General features: G+C 39.4%; 1 protein-coding gene across 3 annotated transcripts in view; it reads left to right on the forward strand.

Moving 5' to 3' along the window:
- Positions 1-22,682, forward strand: part of PEX1 (peroxisome 1) — a 326,445-nt gene that overhangs the window by 105,503 nt on the left and 198,260 nt on the right. For all 3 annotated transcript variants that reach the window (XM_089372907.1, XM_089372909.1, XM_089372908.1), the window contains exons 4-10: positions 7,835-8,317; positions 8,721-9,503; positions 9,621-9,712; positions 13,760-13,833; positions 14,071-14,293; positions 14,506-14,599; positions 14,818-14,972. In XM_089372907.1, the coding sequence (XP_089229033.1) occupies positions 7,835-8,317; positions 8,721-9,503; positions 9,621-9,712; positions 13,760-13,833; positions 14,071-14,293; positions 14,506-14,599; positions 14,818-14,972 (1,904 nt within the window). The remainder of the gene's footprint in view (positions 1-7,834; positions 8,318-8,720; positions 9,504-9,620; positions 9,713-13,759; positions 13,834-14,070; positions 14,294-14,505; positions 14,600-14,817; positions 14,973-22,682) is intronic.

Genomic DNA, 22,682 nt, shown 5'->3' on the forward strand with positions numbered 1-22,682 from the left:
TTCAAGGTGAAGTCCTTGATGTGACATTTGTCTAGAATGGACAAGATCCTGGCCTTTAAGACCACGAAGTTGGATGCTCCGTCCAACCTATCCTGATCTCTTAGTCCATTCATGGCCATTACGCTGCTCTTCTTCCAACTCCTCCGAGTCTCTCTACTTCCCTCTTGGAAGTCCTATGTTCAACTCTTGCTGAGTCTCTCAACTTCCCGTCTAGAAGTTCTCGGTTTGAATCCCTCTGAGTCTTGATTTCCCTTTTGGAAATCCCTCCTTGGTCTTGCCCTGTTAGGTACTGTTCTGACCACAATACCCCACCAGCTTTGCTCCGCAAATTACCCGTAGCCTCCTATACCCCAGCCACTGCAGGATTGAGCCACTTGGCTCTGCGCAATCCCGAAACCAGCAAATCAACTCCCCTAGCCAACTGCGTCAGCCCTCCTGGCCTCTGCGTGAGCCTGATTCTGCCTCCCTTAGCCTCTGCGCTGTCTTTCTCTGGTCCAGAATGATGACACAGTTTCTCTGCATCACTCCTTCCTCTGTCTCCTTCTGCACGGATTAGCTCTGTCACTCGGGACAGCTGCATCCGCTGTTACTACTTTGCTAGTTGATGCCTTCAGTTATCTTGTGATTTGCAACCATGCTTTGATAACATTTTGGAATTTCTACGTTTAATTCGTTAGAATTCTTCCTGTACTATCTGGTTTATTTCTTCCTACTTGTTTAATTACTTAACAAGTTATTTGTCATGTAAACACTGAAAATAAACACAAGTACAGTATCAACATCTACAGATCATCAACTGAAAGAAAACAAGCACACAAGTGACACCGTTATTTTTGGACCAATGCCCCTGGAAAAACCCAATGTGGGAAAACCGGTGTAGCTATTCAGAGGGTTTTATTATTATGCAGTTTTCAGAATACAACCAGGGTGCCAAAAATGGCTCACCCAACAGAGAATGCCCTCGACAGTAGTACCTCTCCTCGGAGACAGATATTTCGGCTGAATAATCATCGGATGAACGATCCCACAACAACAATTGTAGCTCCCACTGCTCTATGTCACTCTAATAGGGATCGTGTCACCCTATCTGGCTCACCAACACCTAGTCTGTCCCACGAAATCCTTCTAGCGCTGCCTCTTGGCCTTGCGGCAACTCTACTAGCCTCTGCGTTAGCTTCTGGAGCTTCTGCGTCAACCCCTAGATCCTCTGCGTCTCACACGCTGGCCTCTCCTGGCTCTGCGCAACTCCTGGCTGCTTCTGCGTAGCACCCAGCTGCCTCTGCGTCAACCTCTCCGGGCTTTGCGTTGTCTGTCTGGAACCAACTTTGCCTCTCTGCTATGTATTCACTGCCCCTCACTGCTGATCACTGATTCTATCTCTCTTAGCAAACCCCGCTCTAGAGAATAGAATGATTGATCACTCTAGTGTATTCTCCAACTGACCCTTAAGCCTCCTCTTATACTTTTCTTGTTGGTCCATCAAAGGCTGAGATTAAATCTCTAATCAACAACTAAGATTAGATTTGGCTTGATCCATGACTTTTGGAACATTCTAACCTAGTTTTATATTAATACCCATTAATATTTTATTTTTCCTAAGTTTAGACTTAGGAACTCAATTAAAAATATTAATTATTTTAATATCTCCCAAACCGGTTAGAATCTGCCCAAACCATTTTTGGTTCTTGGAGATCTCATGTGCTTTAGCCTCTCCACCAATTTTCATGGCTAGAGCACAACCGATGCTACCCCAAATCAACACTTTTCTCTTCTGCTTCAGCGCCCACTTCTTGTTCCAACTTTCTGCTCCCAACAGCCTTGGTCATGAGCTAGAAACCTCACTAAATTGGCGAGTACACTGTCTAAAATAAAAATAAAAAAACACAATAGTATCTAGACACTGGTTGTAAATTCAATTGAGGGCTTTTATCCATTTTAGTGAGGAAAATGAGATCATGCATAGTGACAATATCTGGAAAGGAATTTGTGGAGTACTACACCATGCTAAAGCGATAACAAGATCTTTAAAACCTGTCGGAATCAACGTTTGATGTCATTTGGTGGAGAAAGGGTGGGAGGGAAGTCACTAATGCAGGTTCAGTTTCAGACAACTGCCAATTTAATGTCCTTTTCGCTGCAACTTGTTTACGAGCCTTTTGCATTAGAGAACATATAAATTTTTCTTTCAGGGAAGCAAAACAAACTTTGAAAGGAAAGAGTTAAAAGCTTTGTCTACTACGTGTAGAGGAACTTTCTTCAATCTGAGTCTTTGAAATATCTTACAGCAATAAATACAGAGCTTACTCCTCAATTACTAACATCATGGATACAGTTGAGACATATGTTCCTATCATGTTTGGTGGGGGTTGGGGTGGAGAGTGCGTGAAGCGTTTCCTTTGAAAAAGCCAAGAGTAGAAGATTGCAATAAATCTTCAATGTTTCTGTTCGTAATTTTGAATTTTATAGTCTTTTTATTGTGTATATCAATGTTCCACCAAGACTCCGAGACGAGGGGACGCGGGTGCAGGGAGACGCGCAAAGGAGACGTGTGGGAGTACCCTCAAATTTTAGGGAAATTTACGGGGGACGGGGGGTCGTCGAGGTATATAATTTTTTTTTTTAATATATATATATATATATATATATCAAATTCATATTCTATAATGAAAGCATAAATACAATAATACATACATATTTGAATTAAATAATGAAATACATTGATCCATACTCATCATCCTTACTAATACATACATGATTCATCCATAGACCATGAGATTCAATAATGAAATACTCTGATCCATATTCATTATTCATTATTCACCATTCTAGAATCTACATTGATTTAAAAATTAAATTCATCATTCTAGATTCTAAATTGATTTAAAATTTAAATTCATCATTCATCATTCTAGAATCTAATTAGTACTAAGAAAAATAGACTATAATAGATACTAAAATCTAAAGTCTGGAATAGTAAATTGATATAGCTAAAACTAAAAAACAATGGAGTGATGAGTCTAAAAGTCACTCTAAAATACACAGAGGGCTTGGTGCTCTTGATTAAATACTAATTTCATACCCCCTTGTACATGACAAAATGCAAGGGAAACATTGCAATCCATTGAATCTTGAATTCTTGAAAAACTGTTAAGGCTGCTAGATTTTGAGTGAGATCTAAAATTCTACTTTCTCCATATGAAATCCAATGAGGTCGGAACCACTCTCAAACATCTTGAGTCATTTCATGGTAACGTTAAAAATTTAAGTAAAAGTGACATTCTCCTTTATTTTTCATTTTAACATTACCATGAATTGCATAGCATTAGTAGGGAAATATGGTCAAATACTAGGTTTTCCCTGTCATAAATCATTGTTTACAAGCAAATTTAAGGGGGGGCGCATAGCCCATTTTGAGGGGCGTCCCCCTTTTGGGGAGTCACGTCCCCCACACTGGGGAAACGCCCCCCTGCGTCCCCTGCATCTCCCCAAAAGGGGGACATGGGGAAACGTTTCTCCAGACGTCCCCTTGTCCCAGGTGCGTGGGGTGCGAGGGGTGCGCACACCCGACCCTGGGGGACGCGTCTCTATGGAACACTGGTGTATATGTGTGCACACACTATTTTAACACAAGAACGGTGAGACTTGGCTATTGTCTTCTGCCTTTGACGATCATGCAATCATGTTTGTTTGTAATTGCTAGAATCTATATGGTTGATGCTCAAATAATTAGTCATTAATGTACTATAGATGTATTCCTATGTTGATTTATGTACAAATATGCATGTTCATTGTTTTCATATATTTGCAACTAATTTCTTGAATATAAATGCAATATAATACACACACACACACACACTTAGACACACACACACACATAGAATAGATGCTTTCGGGATGCTTTGCTTTAAGGGATTTTTGGAAAATGATGTTTTCGACACTTCTCTTTTAAAAATTGCTCCCCCTTTGTGCAACATTGAGCTTGACAGATCTCATTAAACAAAGGTGATCGTGCAACATTAAATGAGATGAAGTTGAGATAGAAAACTAAACTCAATGGTAAGATCAATCTCATCTTGCCTCTCGCTGAAATATCTTGTTCATTGGATCAGCTGTCATCTATTTTGTTGCTTGAATTACACTCCCACTCCCAAATGGATAATTGCTAGATGATTTAGTCAAGAATGGAAGAGGATCCTTGTTCTTGGTTTTCCTACATGCAGCTGCTACCATTGCCATGCCAATATTGTCCTCTCTTTTTAATTCTCTTTGTTTCGATGCATTCACCTCTGGACATTGTCCAAGTCCACAAGGTGTGCCCAATAAATGGCCCTTAACTCGGAAGTAGGTGGTCTTAAATTGACTATGGCAAAAACTACATGTCCTAAAAATATCTCCTCGTCCCTTTAACTTGGTCCTGGGCCCTCGATGTCTTGTAACATACTTACACAATGGATACTTTTGTTCTTGAGCCTACTGTCTTGCTAAAACAATGTTTTGTTCAGCATTTGAAGCTGCTGTTGCGGCCCCACTTCCAACAGATGGAACACTATCAGAGCCTGATGAAAATGAGTGAGGGGCGACATCATCAATGGGGGCATTCCTCCCTATCCTTTTTCCTTTTCCAGCTGCCCTTGGTGATTGAGCCATGATTTCTGTGAAATGAAGAAGAAAATGGACTGCTGTAGGAAAAATCTTGAAAACTGGTGGATAAAACGAATTATCCAGCACTTGGAATCCCTTCTATCACTGCTTAATAGCCCTTAGCAGCTTAGCTGCACTCCAAAACCTCTTAGACCTCCAACCTGTGAGTGAAAATGAGTTTGAATGAGGGGAAAAAATGGTTTTTATGAACCACGTGGTCACTTTTCTGCAGGACACTTGTCCGAATTTCTGGACATGATAAGGGCACATGCTGGGCATGGGTTGTGTGAATAGGACGTGCCCAATAGATGTCCTCATCATGTCTTGTCCGACATGGAAAACACATGACATGGGAGGCATATGGATGTGTCAGGTAACTTAGATTAAAACTTGTGCTATATAAAAAATGCTCCTGAAATGCTTTGCCCCCGGAAACTTTTTGAAAATTGTGCTTTCCTTTTCTGCCCAGCTCCCATTTCTTGTTCTGGCTTTCTGCACCCAACAGGCTTGGTCATGAGCCAGAAACCTCATTAAATTGGCGAGTACACCGTCCAAAAGAAAAAACACAATCATATCTAGACACTGGTTGTAAATTCTTTTGAGGGCTTTTATCCATTTTAGTGAGGAAAATGAGGTCATGCATAGTGACAATATCTGGAAAGGAATCTGGTGAGTACTACACCATGCTAAAGCGATAACAATCTCTTTAAAAACTGTTGGAATCAACGTTTGATGTCATTTGGTGGGGCAAGGGTGCGAGGGAAGTCACTAATGCAGGTTCTGCAGTTTCAGACAACCGCCAATTTAATATCGTTTTTGCTGCAACTTGTTTATGAGCCTTTTGCATTAGAGAACATATAAATTGTTCTTTCAGGGAAGCGAAACAAACTTTGAAAGGAAAGAGTTAAAAGCCTTGTCTACTTCTTCTGTAGAGGAACTTTCTTCAATTTGAGTCTTTGAAATATCTTACAGCAATAAATACAGAGATTACTCCTCAATTACTAACATCATGGATACAGTTGAGACATATGTTCCGATCATGTTTGGTGGGGGTGGGGTTGGGGTTGGGTGTTGTGTGAAGCTTTTCCTTCAAAAAAACCAAGAGTAGAATATTGCAATAAATCTTCAATGTTTCTGTTTGTAATTTTGAATTTTATAGTCTTTTTATTGTGTATATGTGTGCGCACACTATTTTAACACAAGAACGGTAAGACTTGGCCATTGTCTTCTGCCTTTGACAATCATGCAATCATTGACATCAAAATTAAAGGTCTCATTCTCCATTATATTCTTCCTTGATCGGAGATATGTGCTTCTAATCATATGCCTTTCTTCCTTTATTTTTTGGTCAGCCTCTTGTCTTTTTATCTTATAGAAGCTTAATTGTCCATTGAATTTTCTTCTTAGTTCTACTAGGTTGCTTTTCCTGCTTTGGATATCAGGAAATGAGTGCTTGGTTATGATTTTGCCTTTTCCATGGCCTACTATAGCCAGTTTTTCCACTGTGCCCTTATTTTAGGGTATCCTTTTTTACATCCTGCAAGGTTTTCCATGAAAAAAAAAGAAGAGTAGAGGATTGCAATAAATCTTGATTATTGAATGTTTCTGTTCGTAATTTTGAATCGAATAGTCTTTTTATTGTGTGTGCATACAGATACTATTTTAACACAAGAAAGGTGAGACTTGGACCTTGTCTTCAGCCTTTAACAGACATGCAACCGTTTACATCAAAGTGAAAGGTCTGAATCTCAACTATATTTGTTCCTTGGTCCGAGATAAGTAATTCCATCCATATTTCTTTCTTCCTTTATATTTCAGACTTCAGTCAGCCTCGTCTTTTTATCTTGCAGAGCCTTGATTCTCCATTGAATTTGCTTCTGAATTCTAGTCGGTTGATTTTTCCTGCTTTAGATATCAGGAAATGATTGCTTGGTTATGATTTTGGCTTTTCCATGGCATCCTGTAACCAGTTTTCTGACTTTGACCTTATTCTAGTGTATCCTTTTTTGCGCTGTTTACTGTTTAGCTTGGATATAGTGCCTTTGGGAGATGCTTTAGTAATTTCCTTACTGGTTGTTCTCTACAATGTCATTTCTTTCTGTCCAGTTGACTTGTTGTAGGCATTTTTAACTTTTCAATATCAATTTCGTTTTCTACTCATAAGAGAGAAACCATATCAAAGGTCTCCGTTTTCTTGTTTTATTGGCATCTGTTACTCCTTTTCACTAGTTGTAAGTTTCTCTTCTGAGATTTGGGCAAACTAGATTTGATGAATAAATTTTCTGGAACCAGAAGGAATTTCTTGTCTTGATTTTTTAAAAAACAAGATCTCATTCTTCCTCCTTTTTGCTGAAAATTTTCTTTGTTTCTTAAATTTATCTGTGGTGTAATGCTCATTCTGGAAGGATGCTTCTTCGCTTTGGCTTTTAAGGACAAGTCGTAACCAAGTAATCATTGTCTTTGTAACTTTTATTTCTATCGAAGGACCATTTTTCAAAGTCCAGATAAATTGTTCATATGGATCCTGAATAGTTGAAATCTAGATTCATATTCAGCTGAAGCTGGTTTCTTTTCTCAATCATAGTTTTGAATATTTGTTTATGTTATGCATAATGTTTTGGAGAATTTCCTTGGTCACTGGGACCATTGTTCCTGATTAGAGGGGTGAAAGCGACTGACATCAATTGCTTCTTCGGAGCCTGGGCATCTAATTATGTTGGGCATATGTTTCAACCTTGAGTGTGAGCAACCACAAATCAAAATCTGACTGACTAATGGAATCTCTGCTATGAAATGTTATTCATTGCATGTCATCGATTCCTGTTTCCTGCAGGCCTTTATTGTCAGTTTGTATCCTTGTTTCAATGTTAATGTTTTAGACATATATTTCTGTATTTTCCTCAGAGAGGGTTCAAATAAACTAGGAAAATATGAGGATGATGTGTATTAGTCACTTGTGTAAGCAGAATAAGTGACACTCATTTGTACAGATAGTGAGAAAACACTACAGGTGCAAGTGGTAATTTTTCTTTGAGAGAGTTGGATATGAGTGGTTGAGTATCATCATTTATTATTTATATTTGACAGATATTTTACCTGCATGTAGTATCCCTTTGGCAAGTTTATTATGTGCTGTTTATTCTGTTTCTGTTTTTGCATTGCCTTAAATACTTATTTGGTGGTTATATGCCAGTGCAATTGGTTCCAGGAACAGAGCTTGCGGTGGCCCCAAAGCAGCGCAAAAGGGACCTGTCTTCAAATATAACTGAAGCAGTTAAATCTCACGATAAAAGTGTCACCACCAAGGCATTATTGCGAGTACAAGAGCTAGACAGAAATCTGGTACAATCATTTGAGAGTGGAAGCATCAGATTTGGTTTGGTTCCTACTTCCATGGCTTTTATTTCTCCTAGAACAGGGGAAAGATTTTCATTGTTAAATGGGCAATTGGCATTTTTAACATCTATATCTGCGGGGAATAAAAGTATCCAGAACCATGGAAGAAAAAAGGGCCAGTCGTATGTTCCAGAGAATGCAAACAGTATCAGCATAGACAACAATAATGGGGATATCAGACAAGCTATTTGTCGACTTGTCTTTTTGGAAACAGTGGCAAGAGGACATGTCATGCTTGCTCGGTCACTTCGCCATTACATTCATGCAAATCTTCACACTCGTATGTGCAATAGCTTCCTTAAAGTCATACTCAATGATATAATCCATTGCAGTACTTGGACCTTGAATTGCCTGATGATATTCTATTGTGGATATTCACCAATGAGTTCCCATGCGTTTGTAACTGTCAAATGTGCACCTATTGAACTATTGGAAATAAAGTTTACAGTCTAGTCTATTGTTAAATTTATTGAAGTTACTAAATTCATGGTTTTTAGGTATTGAAAAGCTAGTATCATATTTTCAATTAGCTTAAGGAGCTTAAATATATTTTGATTTCATATGAATTTTGAGGTTTGACAAAATTATTGGTTGTAATGTATATGAATGCTATACCTGTCTGCTTATGACTCCTGTTTTTGTGAAGAGGCAATTTGGATTGATCAAATTTCATATTATTGCAGGGGTCGTTGTGAAGGAATGCACCTGGCCAATCACTAAGCCTCCAGCATTATTATTATCTCCTGTTTATTTTAGGCCATTCCAAAACAATAAATCTCATAAAGAAAATGATTCAGATGCTGTGGACAGGAAGGAAAATCTGATTGAAAGTGAAAATACTAACAAGGAATTTGATTCATCCGTCAAAGGGGGAGAGAACATTGATTGGATTAAACATAAGGACATTCTTGATGCTTTTATTTCCATACCATCTCCTGAAGAAGAGAAACAGAATGTTTCTAATACTAGTCAGAGCACAGACCTTCTACAGGCTTGGATTATGAGAGAAACTAGTCTTATGACCAAATTTCTTCCTGGAAAAGACTTGGGATCATTTGTGGTAGGGAATGAAACAGTATTGCATTTTGAAGTATTTCCAGATTTAGGTAGAGAAGGCCAGAAGAATGGTCAACTAGTTGCTAATCAAAGTGCAGGAAATGGGAAAGCTACAGATGAGATTGTGTTTCTTTTGTCTGTAACTGATGTCAATGAAAGTTCACAAAGTGGTAAGGTGCATGTTGGTCAACCTGACAGGAAATCTCTTGCAAAATATAATCAGCTTTATGCTATTAGAGAGAGCTTGCTTTCAGTCAATAGTGAAAATGGTTCTACAAAAAGAACAGAAGTAAATCTGGGACAGCCTCTTCGAATTGTTTATGAAAAGGAAATTTACTTGAAGGGAAGCAGTGGGTCATCACTTTCCTCATTGACCTGGATGGAGACAGCTGCTTCAGAAGCCCTTAATCGTATCTCATTATTCTCTCACTTAAATCCATTGTCTTGTCTATCATGATTGACTTGAGTATTTTTTTGGGGCCAATTTTTATGTGTGGGATCTGATTTGATTTTTGCCATTGTTGCAGGGCTGACATTACTTCTGTCTCCAAATTCGGACAGGATCTTTAGCAACCTTTGTCTTCCACTTCCTGGTCATGTGCTTCTCCATGGACCACCTGTAAGTGATGTTTGTTTGGACTCTGGGGTGCTAATTGCTAACTATATATTTTAGTTTCAACATAGAAGTGCCTGGTTGCACAATAATTTACTGTTTTAATAGGTTGGCAATCTGAAGAGCATTTGATTGCTTTTCAGGACTATGTGCAATTTCAGTCATGTTTTTCAAGTGTTAATATGGAAGAATGCATGCAATTATTGGAAGAAATAGCTGTCATTACTTGTTGTCAATAGAGTACCCAATCTTTTATCGAATGAGATATAACAGCTGAAGCCTATCACTTAAGATGGATTTACTCAATATATGCTTGTAAGACGAGTAATAAAACAACATAATTGCCATTATAAACAGATTGGCTTTACTGGATTTGTAAATGGGAAAATTGTTAAAGAGGTATCCATCTGAGGCCATGGAACTGTGAGCTTGGGAGTATTAGCCAACTAAACATTTAGTACCACACAAGTACAATTGTCTGTGCCTGGCAATAATAGTAGCTGAAGTCTAACATCTTGATTACCAGTGTTGCAAATATCTCTCATTTCTCCTGATATTTTTGACTTTTCTGAGTTTTCCAGGTTGCTGATTTTTCTTTTTCTCCAAGTTTTCCAGGTGGTCAATTTTCAAAATCTTTCGAGTTTTCCATGTCCAAGATTATGCTTGCCGATATTTTCCCTGCTATTTCCGATAAGTTTCTTTCTGGATCTGTTACCCCGCATGTCAGCAGGGGTACATAAAAACTTTTGCAGCGTTATTCACTGAATCACCACTATTGTAAGGCCAAGGTCACAAGATAATGCATCGTAACCTCATGTGAGGTTTTATATTAGGTATCCGAGGCCTGTGTCTTGTTCTTCAGTCTATATCTTGTTGTCTTGGTTGGACCATGGCTGGTTCCTTGTAGTTCACTTCAGGTGCATCTCGTCATGTATAGGATTAGAAAGCTTTAGGTGATCCTACTTGAGGACTCATGGTTTTATGTGAACCTGTTTTTGTAGGGGTGATCATTGGTGTATTGGCGAGTCCAGCGTGCATCAAGGTGCACCTATGTCTTTACCACATGGTTGTGGTCTAGCAGAAATGCCTCTTGGTCTCACCCTCTAATTGCCCCTATCCAGTCAACTCCTTTTGAGGTCTGGTATCCTGATTTTGTTGACTTCCCCCACATGGTGTAAATGGATTCACACCCATGGCCTGTGCACCTTTGGTGTCTCTGTCATGAGGATGAAGATGGTCTTGGTTTATCCCCTTACTGCTACAAAACTAGGCCCACATTCTTTTTAATTCTATTATTTTCTCATTATTTCTGTGGATTTCTTCTTGGATCCTCCATGTACTCCACCTTTCTTGCGTCATTGGGATGTCCATACTCTCACCAATCAATGTGCATGCATGCCCAATACTATCATGATCTTGCTAGCTTCCCTGCAACTGGCCAAGATCATGCTCTGATACCACGGTAATATTCCAAATTGAAATTTATAGCTAATAATAGACACTTGAACTAGGTTATAGCAAATAAAATCACGAATACGCATGCACCAGCAAAACACCAAGAAATTGGGCAAATAAGCTTGAGCCATTTTATTGATTCCTATGTTGCACGAAACTTCTAGGAACCCGACGTTTCGGGACATACCCATACCCAAAACTCCGAAACTCGGCCGAAACTTGACCGAAACTCGACCATTATGTAATCATCTATGAGAGTTAATATAGACTTGGTTTTCCTTCTAAATTGTCATCTATGGGTCTTATTCCCTTTTTTCTTGCAAGATAATGTGTTATTCACTTATTTATAAATTTCTTTTTATATATATAAATATATATGGCTTTCAGCCAACGTTTTGGCCGACATTTTCCTTTTTGGGAGGTAACGTTTATAAACGTTCCTGTTTTGGAAACTCCGCAACGTTTCGGCATTTCGTGCAACTTAGATTGATTCATATGGATAAATCAAGTACAATAGGATGAGGACCATAGAAGCAAGCACGCCAAACCCAGGTGGAAGGATGTAGTCTCAAATGCTGGAAATGGACCCCCCTGATAGCTCACACGACCCCGTAAACTACTACTGCTGCTGAAGTGGAACTGGTGGTTCGGGCCTCCAAACTACTCAGAAATTTCGGGAAATTAACTGGAGCCTCGTCACAAGGAACCCATAATAACCCAAAAAAATCTCATGGACCCAAGTGGTAAAATTGTTCGCTCAAATAACTGCACCCTGTTATAAGAAAACTGGTGCTGCTAGCTGGAGCAAATCTTGTGTTTTTGCCCTCAAATGTGCCCAGAAAATTCTAAGAATTTAACTAGGGCCTCTCCTCATAAAACCCATCAAAATCCAGAAAGGGTTTGGGCTGGTCCCAATGTACCTTGTTGACCCCAATTTGTGCATGGACCTCTAACTGGCGTAGATGAAATCTGCTATAAAATGCTCCAAATCTCTCCTAGGAAATATCCTTCCCACCAGGGTACTTCCTCCCAAAAATTTCCCTTATTTCTCTGTAGCCACACCACAGATTCTCCTTGCACAAGTGACTGCACAATAATGCTCAGTGAGCCCCTGCGCAGGCCAAGAATTGTAGCAGTTGAACTCTCCCAAATGCCTCACCAACAGATCTGCAATTTGACAAGAAACTCCAGCCCTCTGTGGAATAATTCTCTGCTAATTGGTTGGCCCAAACTCCCCTTTTTGCTGGCCCTTCCAAGAGCCATGAGTTTCTCTCCTGCGCCTGAGGGAAACTCACTCCAATTGAAGGAAATGACTGTAAATATGCCCAATGGAAACTCTGAATTGAGCTCCCCAAATTGCCTCACTAGGGAGACACTCGAAGTTCTCTGAAATGAGGGTGGAATTCCCGCTTGGGAAATCCTTGTGCTAAACAACACGGGTTGTCTTGGCTTAGCAGTTCAAGAGAACTAGTGATTAAAGTTAAAATGATCTAAGATGCCCCAAATGAGAGCCTCCTTGCTCTATTTATAATTGTTGGCCTTTCTCTCCCTTGGTGGCCCCCACTCTCCACTAGTTCACCCCCTTTCTTTTTCTCTCTCTTGCTCCCCAAGTGTGCATTCCCTTTAATTCTCTCTTCCTCCACAACTGCACACCCCTCTTGATCGAATTCTCTCTCTTGTGGCCTCCACCTGCCAATCAGCTGCAATCTTGCCTTTTCACCTAAGCTGCTCAAGGCAAATTCATCTCCTAAACTCTAACTATAAAATTGTGCTATGCCTAGCACCTCCCCAATAAACTCTATTAATCTCTTCAAATGAAAAATCAAAATTGGGGATATTACATCTCATCGGCTTCAACTTACAAGGTGGTTGTCAGGTGCTGTTGGCTGCCGGCTGGAAGAAGATGGTTAGGAGAAAAGTTCTCCTAGGGGTAACCACTTTTGGTGGGTAACACCAACTAAACCCAGCAAATGGAAAGAAGCTTTTTGGGGAGAAACAATAGGGATTAGAGCAAGCACGGTGACAAGAATTACAAGTGCCAGAGCGGTGTCTTGATGAGTCCAGTACTTTCTTTGTACTGTGATCATGGATCAAATTTATGCTTTGTCAGATCTTTTTTCCCCCTGTTGCAATATTTTATGCAGTTTCTTTATTGTAGACTGTCACAGTTAGACAATTTTGGCTCTGCCAAGAAAGATATCTCTGTGTAAGCATCTTAGTCCCTAGGGCAGTTGGCCTCATAGACAGTTTAATAATTAATTCTATTGAATTCTCTCTCTCTCCCTCCCCCACACCCCACAGTTAACTCTATGTTTTGATAATGTTCTCGTAAGTTTCACACCCTTTGAAAATCACTGCTAAGCAAATTTTGGATTTGATGTCTCTTCAGTTTCATTTACTTTGAATATTGCCTCATTTCTTCAAAATATGTGATTCTTGCAATGTTTCAAATCAAAATGAAATTCTTTAATTGCTAAAATATAGCATACTAGCATTTCGCATGGCATTTTATTTCCCTGTACAATATCAGATGGTGTCTTTTGTGACCCATAACCTAGCCTTGTGTAAATCACTGGAGATGATATCTTATTTTTGCAGGCTTCTGGGAAAACACAATTGGCATTGGCCCTCGCACAACACCTGGAGGAGGATCAACATGTACTTGCACATGTGTATTTTTCTTGCCTTATTCTCCTCTTTAATGCATGGATAGTACATCCCCATAGATTGACTACTTGCTTAAAAAGGTTGTTTCCAGTCAATAAGTATATGAGATCATAATAGAAAATGACTGCTTTTTCATATAATTGTTTTCATGATATTTGATAAAATAATCTGGAACCTAGGTTGCATATTTTGATCTTGAAAGGTTGTGATTTTCTGAAGTGTCACATGGAGGTTTGTGGCAGTGTCTTTGTGAGATGTTCTGAGTTGTCAGGGGAGCAAGCTGACGCAGTTCGAGAGGTTCTTTCCAGTTCTATGTCTGAAGCACTTGATCATGCACCATCAATCATAGTGTTGGATGACCTAGATAGTGTTATCTCATTTTCAGCTGGCTCAGAGGGCTCCGAATCCTCTGGCAGTGCCATTGGCCTGGCAGAATATCTTGCAGATTTGATGGATGCATGTCAGGTGTTCTACAGTACCAGAACTTTTCATTTCAAGCCTTGACCTATTTACTGAACAAAATGATGTTCTGTGCTTTTTATTCATACTGTGGCAGTGTTAGGTAGAATTTGTGATATACTTTTTAAATTCCAAATTCATGACTGTTTTTGCAAGGGTAATCAATCTTTGATTAAATGCAGGGTAAAACCGTCTCTAATGTTTTTGGGTATGAGCAGGATAGAGGGAAGATAGCTTGTGGGCTTGGCCTTGTTGCCTTTTTGGCTGTTGTTCAGTCCCCAGGGGCACTGCCTGGCTGTTTGTGCTCTTCAGGTTTATTGTCACCTCTACAATTGATTGTTGCCAATGATTTAAACATTAAACATATAGTTTGGAACTTGATTACTGGGAGAATTAACTTTTCTGTGTTATAATCTTTCTCATGGTCTTAGATTGTATTCTTGAATGGAAGTATATATTTCACCATGATGATCACTAAGGTTAATTGTAGAGTTACATGTTTTCTAACGCACATTTGTTGTTCTGCATAGGGAGGTTTGATTTTCATGTTCAAGTTCCAGCTCCTGCAGCTGCTGAGCGTGCAGCTATATTAAATCATGAAATATTAAAGCGTGGCCTGAAGTGTTCTGATCATGTTACTTCTGAAGCTGCATCAAAGTGTGATGGTTATGATACATCTGATCTGGTAATGCATGGCTCAATTTTAATGCTCCCAAGAGTTAGATTTTCATCATGGTTCCGTTGTTCTCTTTGGAAAATTAGCAAAGAAGTCTTATATGTAACTTTTCTTTTCAAAGAAATTTCAAAACTTAATCGTGAATGTGGCTGAAGCAAGTAATATGAAATACTTGTTTGAGCATATATTGAATTTTAGTCTAGCTGCAGGGAGTTATTTGTGCTTATGCATATGTTCAATATAGTCAAAGTTCATTAGCCTACATAAAAGGCAAATGAAAGCTAAAAGGTACATATATTATGGAGTCTAGACTGTACGTTATGCTTATACAATTGCAAATTGATAAATCAATTCCTTCATTCATGCACCCTTTTGTACCTTTTTGATGACTGTTACAATATTATTAATTAGCAATCACATAGGCCAGTCAGCTAGATCAACATGTTGGCGAACCTGTAACGACCTATCTATAAATATAGAGAATTCAAGGATAATAGCGGGCATACGATGCATGCATATGATAGCTACATATGCATGTGTCGCATACACCGCACTAGTATTATATACTAAATTAACCATAAGTGCTAAATACCATGACACTTCTTTGAATAGAGGTTCTACTCATCCATCAATATTGCTTAATGTATGGGTAAATATTAAAAGAGGACTATATAAATTATATATTCCAGATTGTTGATAAAAATTATATTAATAAATTAATAAAATAAATTTTAAAATATATATAAGAAATTAATTAAAAGGGGCACTATGTATAAAGTTATAATCTTTATATTAAAAGAATACTTTAATATATCACATTGTGTTTTTTTTTCACTTACTGGTTCACGGATACCCGGGTCAGTGGGTAGCCGCTACGTCCAGGGTTTTAAACACTGAGTGGACGCCACCCGAAGGGCATCAACACCCCTCGGCCTATTTACTGACCTAACCCCAAGAGCTTTCGGGATTCGACCCTGTGACCTCCCATTGGCGAGGCACTTGATTTGACCGATTGAGCTATCTCTTGGGGCTATATCACATTGTGTTTTATTAAAGTATTCTTTTAATATAAACATTATAACTTTATACATAGTGCCCTTTTTAATTAATTTCTTTTATATATTTTAAAATTTATTTTATTATTTTATTAATATAATTTTTATCAACAATCTGGAATATATAATTTATATAGTCCTCTTTTAATATTTACCCATACATTAAGCAATATTGATGGATGAGTAGAACCTCTATTCAAAGAAGTGTCATGGTATTTAGCACTTATAATTAATTTAGTATATAATACTAGTGCGGTGTATGTGACACATGCATATGTAGCTATCATATGCATGCATCGTATGCCCGCTATTATCCTTGCATTTTCTATATTTATAGATAGGTCGTTACATACACTCCCCCTTCAGAAAACTTCATCCCGAAGTTAAAGTTTTTATTTTATATGATTACTTATGATAGCAATTAGTACACTCTTCTTAGGATTGTAAACCGAGGTTAAATTCTTATTTAATATAAGGATACTATAAAATTGGTGTTTTGAATACTTCTGGGTTTATAATTTTAATGATTAGGTTCCCAAGCTATTCAAAATCATCCTATCCTTCCTAATCTCTTCCGCTCCCATCCTATCCGTCCTCTACTAGAGTATGCCATGGCATCAGTTTTACTGACCTAACCATTCATAAACTCTAAGGATGACAGCGTCGGTTATATCGACCTGATTTCCAGTAGGCATCCGGCAGTCATCATCACACGTCTAGGGGAGCGTGATTCGAACAGTCCTCCCATGACTCTAGGGTTCGGAGGATAAACGGTGGGCAACACCTCCACCCCTCCCAATAGAATTTAGGGTTAATACCCTATCATAGAATCTCTTCGAGCCTTAATTGTTCTGAGGTTTTGGGCACGGGGGAACTGTCGGCTTCTACTAAGAGGCTTACTGGATTGAGCAGCCAGGTTTTTCTCAGTTTGGCTAGGTTGATTCGGTCTTTTGGTAACTGTAGCAACGTAGCTGGAGGCATCTTCAACCGCAGGGGCACAGGTAGGTACCTCAGCAGTTCTGTTAGTTGATTTTGTAAGATTTCAGGAAATTGTTTACAGGTTCATGATATAAATCCCTTTACTGTATTTGCATCTGTTTTCGGTCTTTACATTTGGTATCAGAGCGGGTTAAAACCCTTTGACCTTATAGGCCTTACACCCACCTGTGTTTTCCTGAATTTTGACTTGAATAATGGTATACAATGGTATTACTGTTTGTAAATTCTTCACTGCCCTGCCCTGCCTGTATTCGAATTATAGAAAGTAAGTTATTCCTTACTGGTTCGTGGAAATTGGTCTTTATGCTACAACCTAACTGTCTAGCAAGATAATATAAAGCATTAGGAGGTCCAGAATCAAAATTGAAGAACAGTTTCTCAAATATCAGCACTACTTTCTGTTCTAACCGCTTGATGCAAGGTTCCAGTTCTACCACTATCTATCTGGCAAGTATATCGCTGTATAAACTGTCTTAGCAAAATAACAATTTTCCAAAACATTGCATAATTCAAAAACTAGTGATGTTCAGGCTCACTGTCGGCTTTTAAATTGTTATCGGACTTGGTTGACTGAACAACAGAGGATTGTTTCATTGCTTACGCTGATGGCTGCTGCACAATAGCATACTCCTTATCCATTAGAATGTCCATTTCAAATGAACCAACTCAGAGGGAATGATGTACCCATGACTGATTCCCCTCATTAACATATTTTTTCTCCAGCTCTATCTTCTCAATCCTGGCCTGCAACATGTCTATTTTATCTGCTATCTCATCAATCTTCAGAGTGTTGTTTTCTGAACTGATTCCAATTTGCCTCTGCTGGTTTCAACTGAGTCTATCTGAAATTTGATACCATTTATTTGCCTTTGCATTTCCTTGGCTTCAAATGCATTCCTTCTCTCCCAGTCGTTCCTCCAACCTTCCTACTGCTGGTATACCGAGAAAAGAAATCCTACAGCTGTTAACTGTTTGTACATTTAAATTTGTATTTGAAAACCAAAAATTTGCTAGATCTTCATACATAATAATACTAACACCAATAAAGATGATGTGTTAAAAAAAATATCGTACCAAGAAATATATAATAAGGAATGAATAGTCATTTGCTCTGATGGCGTTGGCGTCGCTGTAAATCCACGACAACTACGGTAATATTGTCTTGGCTACCTCGAGCAATCGCCAGCTTTGTCAGCAACGCTGCGGCGATAGCAGCGGGAGTGTCATCTCGGCCCTCTGCCTGAAGACCGCTGTAGCTTCTGTGTGATCGACCCGACAGACATCTCACACCTCCAGATGCCTCTATGCAGCTCCAAGTTTTCACAGAGAGTGCGATGTTCTGAATGACAATGGGGGTTTGCTGTTTTCTCCTGATGAATTTGTTCACTACAAATAGTTGGGTCTAATACTATCACATCAGGGCGACACTACTTGACCTTTTGAGGGTTTAAATTTGATTATCTTCCCTGAATATACGTAAATTATTGATCTAGATACATTACATCAACGACGTCCATAGTCGACAGAGACGTGTCCTTTCATTCGAATTCACCTTGATCATTGTTGCAGTCAATGAGACAATTAATAAAATAAATTTTAAAATATATATAAGAAATTAATTAAAAGGGGCACTATGTATAAAGTTATAATGTTTATATTAAAAGAATACTTTAATAAAACACAATGTGATATATTAAATCATAAGACATATATACGATATAATGTTTATATTAAAAGAATATTTTAATAAAACATAATATGATTTATTAAAACATAAAACATATACCTACGTGACCTTTAAAAGAGATAAGGGAGATGATACGTGACATGGAGCGTGTCACCAGCAAACTGAGCGGTGGGCTGCAGATGGAAGAGCGGCCACCACTAAGCAACGGGATAAAAACCACGGAACAGAGATTTAGAGGGGACAGAGGGGAAGAAATTCGGAAGGAGGAGGAACATCATCTACTGAAATCATCCACAGGAAGAGCTTGAGTTGTTCTGAGGTTCTGGGCACGGGGGAATAGTCGGCTTCTACTAAGAGGCTTACTGGATTGAGCAGCCAAGTTCTGCTCAGTTTGGCTGGGTGGATTCGGTCTTTTGGTAACTGTAGCAGCATTGCTGGAGGCATCTTCAACTGCAGGGGCATAGGTAGGTACCTCAGCAGTTCTGTTAGTTGATTTTGTAAGATTTCAGGAAATTGTTTATAGGTTCATGATATAAATCCCTTTACTGTATTTGCATCTGTTTTCAGTCTTTATAGAACCAGATAGTTTGGCTAGATAGATTAACCCTGCGGCCTCCATTGCCATATATGGTCGCCAACTAAGTCCCAGCCTGTCTTGCGACTTGTTACTGCTCAAATTAGCAGTGTTGGCAAGGTTCAACCAAGACTGCTACACGGTAAACACTATTGGGAGTACTCCCAATGTCACCTCAGCATATTGCTCTCACTTTAGCCCAAGACTTGCCCAACTCTCACAAAACGCCACGGGCGGTATTCCTACATACAACAACTCAACCAAAGAAATGATAGACCCGTGCCTAGATAAAGTATATGGAAGAGGTAAGAGTTAGTTAAACTAAATTCTGATCTGATTTATGATGTGTTATCCACCAAAATGGATAACCCCATATGAGAAAACCTTTCTCCTCATTTGACGGCCATTCGGCCAACAACCCTTGATGTTCACTTCTTGATGATGATATATCTTGTGTCGCCGGTATCTGCATTAGCCACACACCTCTCACCATTCAACATTCCCACTTGGATGAAGGTGTGCTGCTATGTAAAAGGTACTTTGATCAGTTTGCAATCGGGTGCTTATGTTTGTTTATTTTGGGCATTTATTATGGATAAAGGGGTGATCTGGAAGACTAACCGATGTTGACTGTAAATCTGTTCTCCCACCTTACCAAGGGGTTAATCCTTAGACCTAGTCCAGTGGGACCTCCCTTAATGGCCTAGGGTTATAGGAGGGGCACTACTTGGAAAAACCAAATTGAAATAGCGTGTTCATTTCCCCTACACCATCCTTGACACTTTCCATCTCACATTACAAACCCATATATGCCACCTCCATTCTTCGAGTCTAACTTGTCATTGGTTCATTGAGATTTGGCACCATCATGTCCACACTCCTTGAGTAGGGTCAAAAAACATTGCCTTGTGTCATGTCCCCAATAAATAATTTTGCCAAGTAAAATCCTCATTTTTGCAATTTTGGTGTTAGGGAATATTTTGGCATATAAAACTTAGGAAAAGTGGGTTATGGAGGCCCCACTTAATTTTTGGAGGAAAAAGGAGAAATAAACATTAGAGGAAAAGGAAATAATTTTTGTTAAGTGAAATATGGGGACCACCAAAGAGGGAAATTCGACCCCCTTGAGAAATTCGCACTAGGAGAAGGAAAGAGAAAAGAAGGGGAGTTTGAACTTGTGGAGAGAGGGGACCACCAAGGGAAAAAGGACCAACATCTATAAATAGCACATTGGGGCTCCACTTTTGCATCTTTTGCTCATTATTTTCTGAAGATCGAACTCTCTCTTGGAGGTTGTTCAACACAAGAGAAGCAGAGTTGTTTAGCTCAAGAGTTTCAAGTGAAACTCTCCCTCATTTCGGAGAACTTCGAGTGTCTCCCTCGTGAGGCTTTGGGGGAGTCTATTTCAGGACTTCCATTGGAGTTTATTGCAGAGTATTCACTCAGAAATTCGCTATTTCTGGGCACAGAAGACAAACCCCGAAGGTTATTTGGAGCATCATCTGTCTATTGCAGGTTCCAGGTATTTACAAGAGATTTTCTACTAGTTAGAGGAGTTTGGCACCATTTTTTAGAGTCATTCCTGTATCTTTTAGCTGGGCTGAATTTTTTCTTACAGAGCATGCGCAAGGGTTGGAGAACATAGTATTGTTGGTGTTTGGTGTTGGCATTTGTCGGGTGATTTCAGTGGGGAGTGATAGCTATTTGCCGGAGGATATTGTGCACAAATTTCTCTGCCATTTGTAGGAAAGTTTTATCATTTCTCAATAGTTTATTTCTGGTTGGGTGCGGAACTATGTAGTTGTGAAATTCACACCTATTTTGGGCATTTCGGGTGAGTCAGAATTAGCCCATACGATTCTGGGTTTTGTTGGTTTGGGTGTGGGGAGCCAAAAGCTAATTTTATGGAATTTTCCCGGTGTTATTCGAACTAGAATCATACATTCTTATAGTAGGGCGTATTGTTGGTTAGTTGAACAGTTTGCATCACATTGTGGGTTTGATTTTGGATTAGAGTTAGGCCAAACCTTTTCTGGGTATTTTCGGGTTATATGAGAGGAGTTTATGGTTGCAATTCCAAATCGATCCGGGCATTATTGAGGTTAGAATTTTAGTTTCCTTCTAGCAACAGTTAGCAAAATTTCTGGGCAGTGCACAGATTTTGTGGGAGCCATTTCCAACAGTTGGATTAGTGATATCTCACCTGGGGTTTTCCTAGCTTGCATAACAGGCCCAGGTTCTATCATTCCTTGCCATTTATGTACTCAAATTTCTGTATTAATAAAATGGCTCAGTTGTTTGGCTCAGTTTCTTGTGTATTTTGATGTGCATGTTTGGAATTTGTTTATTGTTGTTGCTTCCTTGTACATGTCTTTGTTATTTGCTGTAAATTTCAATTTGGAACATTACAGTGGTATCAGAGCATGATCTTGGCCAGTTGTGGGGAAGCTAGCAAGGTCATGGAGGTGTTAGACATACATGCTCAGTGATTGGTGAATTTATGGACATGCCAATGATGCAAAAAGGGATCATGGATGAGTTGGTGAGGCAGAACCAACGGAGGTTGAGACAAAACTAGGAGATTCTAGAGATGATGCAGCAATTAATGGGCATACGAATACAGAACATGCAAAGCACCATACCTCCTCAAAAGGAGTGGATAGGACTGGGACAGTTAGTGGGTGGGACCAAGAGGCCCTTTTGCTGGTGGAGACTTGGCTTTAGATATCAAGAGCCTGTAGAGGCGGTTGAGCAAGAAGTTGAGGGCACATAAGATTGTGAGGAGCACGTAGATACACCTAGTGTGATGTAGGAGTCACCCTTGTTAAAGATTCCTTTGATAGCCCCAGTTGACACATTGGTGGAGACAAATGAGCATACACCCGTAAGGCCATCTGTTGATGAAGTGCCAGGGGACACAGAGGTACCACCTGTTGATGAGGTGCCAAGAGACACAGAGATACCCATTGTTGATGAGGTGCCAGGAGACACAGAGGTACCCAGAGTTGTGCCCGAGTTTACAGATGTTAGCCGCTCACAACAGTTTCATCAACTCCAGGCCAACCTTCTAGCATTGAAAGAGAAGGTCAGGATAGTTCGAGAGATCATTCTGCAGCAGAACGAGGAGCTGGATGGCATGAGAGCAGTTTGTGTCGTGTTAGTGGCCAAGCTGACTCGTGTTGGGGAACGACTGGATTCCCTAATGGTACAACTAGAGGAGTACACATTGGAGCATCAGAGCAACCCTCTTCAGGCATACATAGATGGGACTTGTAGCGTTGTTGGGTTACCTTAGCACCTGGGAGAGAAAGAGGCAAAGTTACCTAGTCAGATCTCATGTGTTGACCACGACAATGAGATGAGGCGACATGAGTTGTGCAGGGCGCAACATTCGCATGTTGGGG

Source organism: Pinus tabuliformis, chromosome 8, assembly GCF_031772625.1.
Source record: "Pinus tabuliformis cultivar Carrire ecotype Pingquan chromosome 8, CPIR1, whole genome shotgun sequence".
Classification (NCBI taxonomy): Eukaryota; Viridiplantae; Streptophyta; class Pinopsida; order Pinales; family Pinaceae; genus Pinus; species Pinus tabuliformis.